The following is a 6,233-nucleotide window of genomic DNA, read 5'->3' on the forward strand; positions in this document are numbered from 1 at the left end:
GCTTTGAATTCCTCAACTGTTGCATTTGGCTGTTTATATATTAGAATAACAACTAGGGTTTATTTGTTCTACTTTGATTCCAAGTACCTCTACCACATCCTTGGTTGAGTTTAGTAGCTCTGTACAGACCAGATCCTCTTTAACGAGCAATATCTTAAGTCAATTGAAAGCAAATATTTATCATCATCCAGTGTTGTGTCAGGAACTTTAAGTTGTTGGGTTTCTTAGTCTGTTATTGCATATACTGTATATTGTAGTTGTGGAGCGGCCATTAACAGTTCTTGACTGACGGACGATTACTACTTCACTACTGTATATTGTAGTTGTGGAGCGGCCATTAACAGTTCTTGACTGACGGACGATTACTACTTCACTACTGTATATTGTAGTTGTGGAGCGGCCATTAACAGTTCTTGACTGACGGACGATTACTACTTCACTACTGTATATTGTAGTTGTGGAGCGGCCATTAACAGTTCTTGACTGACGGACCATTACTACTTCACTACTGTATATTGTAGTTGTGGAGCGGCCATTAACAGTTCTTGACTGACGGACGATTACTACTTCACTGCCAATTCTGTTGCAAATGTTGCTCTGTTGTACCTGTTGTTCTTTTGCAGCAATAGAATGTTGTATTTGGTTTGTGAATTAGATTTGAAATTAACAACTTCAAACATTCAAGCTGGGGATCATTATTGGTTCATTAAAGACTCGTTCTTATTTGGGGAAGCTCTGTACCTCAAGGTACAGTCCTTGCACCACTGCTTTTCCTTATTCTTCTATCAGATATAGACTCAAATACAAGGCACAGCTTCGTATCATCTTTTGCAGATGACACAAAAATCAGCATTAAAATTACCTCTGCTGAAGACATTGAAAAACTACAAGCAGATATAAATAAAGTTTTCGACTGGGCAGCAGAAAATAACATGATGTTTAACAGTGATAAATTCCAGGTACTCAGATACGGTAAAAATGAGAACCTTAAACATATTACAGGGTACAAAACACAATCAAATTTGCCCATAGTAGGAAAGCAACATGTAAAGGATTTGGGAATAATGATGTTTGACGACCTAACATTTAGGGAGCATAACCAAGTAAATATTGCGTCAGCCCGAAAAATGATAGGATGGATTACGAGAACTTTCAAATCCAGGGATCCCATCACAATGGTTGTACTCTTCAAGTCACTTGTGTTGTCCCGTCTTTGTGGGCACTGTCCAGTTAGTGGGCACTGTCCAGTTAGTTTTGCCCGTTAGTGGGCAAAAACCAATGCGGTTTTTGCAGCTGGTGGGCAAAAATCGCAATTTTCGCCGGTACCGGCCAAAAATAGCGCGATTTTCGCCGCTACCGGCCAAAAACCGCGCGATTTTCGCCGCGAGCGGCCAAAAATAGCGCGTTTTTTGCCGCTAACGGCCGAAAACCGCGGTATTTTGCGCAAAAACCATGCGATTTTCGCAGCTGGCGGGCAAAAATTGCGATTTTCGCCGCTACCGGCCAAAAATAGCGCGATTTTCGCCGCTACCGGCCAAAAACCGAGCGATTTTCGCCGCTACCGGCCAAAAACCATGCGATGTTCGCAACTGGCGGGCAAAAATCGCGATTTTTGCCGCTAGCGGCCAAAAATCGGGCTATTTTTGCCGCTAACGGCCGAAAACCGCGCTATTTTGTGCAAAAACCATGCGATTTTCGCAGCTGGCGGGCAAAAATCGCGATTTTCGCCGCTACCGGCCAAAAATAGCGCGATTTTGAACGCTTTCAGGCCAAAAACCGTACGATTTTCGCCGCTAGCGGCTAAAAATCGGGCGATTTTTGCCGCTAACGGCCGAAAACCGCGCTATATTGCGCAAAAACCATGCGATTTTCGCAGCTGGCGGGCAAAAATCGCGATTTTCGCCGCTACCGGCCAAAAATAGCGCGATTTTCGCCGCTACTGGCCAAAAACCGCTCGATTTTCGCCGCTACCGGCCAAAAACCATGCGATTTTCGCAGCTGGCGGGCAAAAATCGCGATTTTCGCCGCTACCAGCCAAAAATAACGCGATTTTCGCCGCTACCGGCCAAAAACCGCGCGATTTTCGCCGCTACCAGCCAAAAACTATGCGATTTTCGCAGCTGGCGGGCAAAAATCGCTATTTTCGCCGCTACCGGCCAAAAATAGCGCGATTTTCGCCGCTAGCGGCCAAAAACCGTCCGATTTTTGCCGCTAGCGGCCAAAAGTCGGGCGATTTTTGCCGCTAACGGCCAAAGACCGCGCTATTTTGCGCAAAAATTATGCGATTTTCGCAGCTGGCGGGCAAAAATCGCGATTTTCGCCGCTACCGGCCAAAAATAGCGCGATTTTCGCCGCTACCGGCCAAAAACCGCGCGATTTTCGCCGCTACAGGCCAAAAACCATGCGATGTTCGCAGCTGGCGGGCAAAAATCGCGATTTTTGCCGCAAGCCGCCAAAAATCGGGCTATTTTTGCCGCTAACGGCCGAAAACCGCGCTATTTTGCGCAAAAACTATGCGATTTTCGCAGCTGGCGGGCAAAAATCGCGATTTTCGCCGCTACCGGCCAAAAATAGCGCGATTTTCAACGCTAGCGGCCAAAAACCGTACGATTTTCGCCGCTAGCGGCCAAAAATCGGGCTATTTTTGCCGCTAACGGCCGAAAACCGCGCTATTTTGCGCAAAAACCATGCGATTTTCGCAGCTGGCGGGCAAAAATCCCGATTTTCGCCGCTACCTGCCAAAAATAGCGCGATTTTCGCCGCTACCGGCCAAAAACCGCTCGATTTTCGCCGCTACCGGCCAAAAACCATGCGATTTTCGCAGCTGGCGGGCAAAAATCGCTATTTTCGCCGCTACCGGCCACAAATAGCGTGATTTTCGCTGCTAACGGCAAAAAACCGTGCGATTTTCGCCGCTAGCGGCACAAAATTGGGCGATTTTTGGCCCTAACGGCCGAAAACCGCGCTATTTTGCGCAAAAAACATGCGATTTTCGCATCTGGCGGGAAAAAGTCGCGATTTTCGCCGCTACCGGCCAAAAATAGCGCGATTTTCGCCGCTACCGGCCAAAAATCGCGCGATTTTCGCTGCTACCAGCCAAAAACCATGCGATTTTCGCAGCTGGCGGGCAAAAATCGCGATTTTCGCCGCTACCTGCCAAAAATAGCGCGATTTTCGCCGCTACCGGCCAAAAACCGCGCGATTTTCGCCGCTACCGGCCAAAAACCATGCGATGTTTGCAGCTGGCGGGCAAAAATCGCGATTTTTGCCGCTAGCGGCCAAAAATCGGGCTATTTTTGCCGCTAACGGCCGAAAACCGCGCTATTTTGCGCAAAAATCATGCGATTTTCGCCGCTACCGGCCAAAAATAGCGCGATTTTCGCCGCTAACGGCCAAAAACCGCGCGATTTTCGCCGCTAGCGGCCAAAAATAGCGCGTTTTTTGCCGCTAACGGCCGAAAACCGAGGTATTTTGCGCAAAAAACATGCGATTTTCGCCGCTGCCGGGCAAAAATCGCGATTTTCGCCGCTACCGGCCAAAATTAGCGCGATTTTCGCTGCTAGCGGCCAAAAACCGTGCGATTTTCGCCGCTAGCGGCCAAAAATCGGGCTATTTTTGCCGCTAACGGCCGAAAACCGCGCTATTTTGCGCAAAAACCATGCGGTTTTTGCAGCTGGTGGGCAAAAATCGCAATTTTCGCCGCTACCGGCCAAAAATAGCGCGATTTTCGCCGCTAACGGCCAAAAACCGCGCGATTTTCGCCGCTAGCGGCCAAAAATAGCGCGTTTTTTGCCGCTAACGGCCGAAAACCGAGCTATTTTGCGCAAAAAACATGCGATTTTCGCCGCTGCCGGGCAAAAATCCCGATTTTCGCCGCTACCGGCCAAAATTAGCGCGATTTTCGCTGCTAGCGGCCAAAAACCGTGCGATTTTCGCCGCTAGCGGCCAAAAATCGGGCGATTTTTGCCGCTAACGGCCGAAAACCGCGCTATTTTGCGCAAAAACCATGCGGTTTTTGCAGCTGGTGGGCGAAAATCGCAATTTTCGCCGCTACCGGCAAAAAATAGCGCGATTTTCGCCGCTACCGGCCAAAAACTGCGCGATTTTCGCCGCTAGCGGCCAAAAATAGCGCGTTTTTTGCCGCTAACGGCCGAAAACCGAGCTATTTTGCGCAAAAAACATGCGATTTTCGCAGCTGCCGGGCAAAAATCGCGATTTTCGCCGCTACCGGCCAAAAATAGCGCGATTTTCGCTGCTAGCGGCCAAAAACCGTGCGAATTTCGCCGCTAGCGGCCAAAAATCGGGCGATTTTTGCCGCTAACGGCCGAAAACCGCGCTATTTTGCGCAAAAACTATGCGATTTTCGCAGCTGGCGGGCAAAAGTCGCGATTTTCGCCGCTACCGGCCAAAAATAGCGCGATTTTCGCAGCTACCGGCCAAAAACCGCTCGATTTTCGCCGCTTCCGGCCAAAAACAGCTCGATTTTCGCCGCTACCGGCCAAAAACCATGCGATTTTCGCAGCTGGCGGGCAAAAATCGCAATTTTCGCCGCTACCGGCCAAAAATAGCGCGATTTTCGCCGCTAGCGGCCAAAAACCGTCCGATTTTTGCCTCTAGCGGCCAAAAGTCGGGCGATTTTTGCCGCTACCGGCCAAAAACCGCGCGATTTTCGCCGCTACGAGCCAAAAACCATGCGATTTTCGCAGCTGGCGGGCAAAAATCGCGTTTTTCGCCGCTACCGGCCAAAAACCGCTCGATTTTCGCCGTTACCGGCCAAAAACCATGCGATTTTCGCAGCTGGCGGGAAAAAATCGCGATTTTCGCCGCTACCGGCTAAAAATAGCGCGATTTTCGCCGCTACCGGCCAAAAACCGCGCGATTTTCGCCGCTACTGGCCAAAAACCAAGCGATTTTCGCAGCTGGAGGGCAAAAATCGCGATTTTCGCCGCTACCGGCCAAAAGTAGCGCGATTTTCAACGCTAGCGGCCAAAAACCGTACGATTTTCGCCGCTAGCGGCCAAAAATCGGGCTATTTTTGCCGCTAACAGCCGAAAACCGCGCTATTTTGCGCAAAAACCATGCGATTTTCGCAGCTGGCGGGCAAAAATCCCGATTTTCGCCGCTACCTGCCAAAAATAGCGCGATTTTCGCCGCTACCGGCCAAAAACCGCTCGATTTTCGCCGCTACCGGCCAAAAACCATGCGATTTTCGCAGCTGGCGGGCAAAAATCGCTATTTTCGCCGCTACCGGCCACAAATAGCGCGATTTTCGCTGCTAGCGGCAAAAAACCGTGCGATTTTCGCCGCTAGCGGCACAAAATCGGGCGATTTTTGCCGCTAACGGCCGAAAACCGCGCTATTTTGCGCAAAAAACATGCGATTTTCGCATCTGGCGGGAAAAAGTCGCGATTTTCGCCGCTACCGGCCAAAAATAGCGCGATTTTCGCCGCTACCGGCCAAAAATCGCGCGATTTTCGCTGCTACCAGCGAAAAACCATGCGATTTTCGCAGCTGGCGGGCAAAAATCGCGATTTTCGCCGCGACCTGCCAAAAATAGCGCGATTTTCGCCGCTACCGGCCAAAAACCGCGCGATTTTCGCCGCTACCGGCCAAAAACCATGCGATGTTTGCAGCTGGCGGGCAAAAATCGCGATTTTTGCCGCTAGCGGCCAAAAATCGGGCTATTTTTGCCGCTAACGGCCGAAAACCGCGCTATTTTGCGCAAAAATCATGCGATTTTCGCAGCTGGCGGGCAAAAATCGCGATTTTCGCCGCTACCGGCCAAAAATAGCGCGATTTTCAACGCTAGCGGCCAAAAACCGTACGATTTTCGCCGCTAGCGGCCAAAAATCGGGCTATTTTTGCCGCTAACGGCCGAAAACCGCGCTATTTTGCGCAAAAAACATGCGGTTTTTGCAGCTGGTGGTCAAAAATCGCAATTTTCCCCGCTACCGGCCAAAAATAGCGCGATTTTCGCCGCTAACGGCCAAAAACCGCGCGATTTTCGCCGCTAGCGGCCAAAAATAGCGCGTTTTTTGCCGCTAACGGCCGAAAACCGAGCTATTTTGCGCAAAAAACATGCGATTTTCGCCGCTGCCGGGCAAAAATCGCGATTTTCGCCGCTACCGGCCAAAATTAGCGCGATTTTCGCTGCTAGCGGCCAAAAACCGTGCGATTTTCGCCGCTAGCGGCCAAAAATCGGGCTATTTTTGCCGCTAACGGCCGAAAACCGC

At 50.3% G+C, this 6,233-nt stretch overlaps 1 protein-coding gene across 1 annotated transcript in view; it reads left to right on the forward strand.

Moving 5' to 3' along the window:
- The first annotated feature begins 630 nt into the window (after positions 1–630).
- Positions 631–6,233, forward strand: part of LOC138355008 (galectin-3-like) — a 14,834-nt gene continuing 9,231 nt past the window's right edge. Inside the window, exon 1 of the mRNA XM_069309717.1 lies at positions 631–747. Coding sequence (XP_069165818.1) covers positions 631–747 — 117 coding nt within the window. The remainder of the gene's footprint in view (positions 748–6,233) is intronic.

This window comes from Procambarus clarkii, chromosome 65 (genome assembly GCF_040958095.1).
Source record: "Procambarus clarkii isolate CNS0578487 chromosome 65, FALCON_Pclarkii_2.0, whole genome shotgun sequence".
Taxonomy (NCBI): Eukaryota; Metazoa; Arthropoda; class Malacostraca; order Decapoda; family Cambaridae; genus Procambarus; species Procambarus clarkii.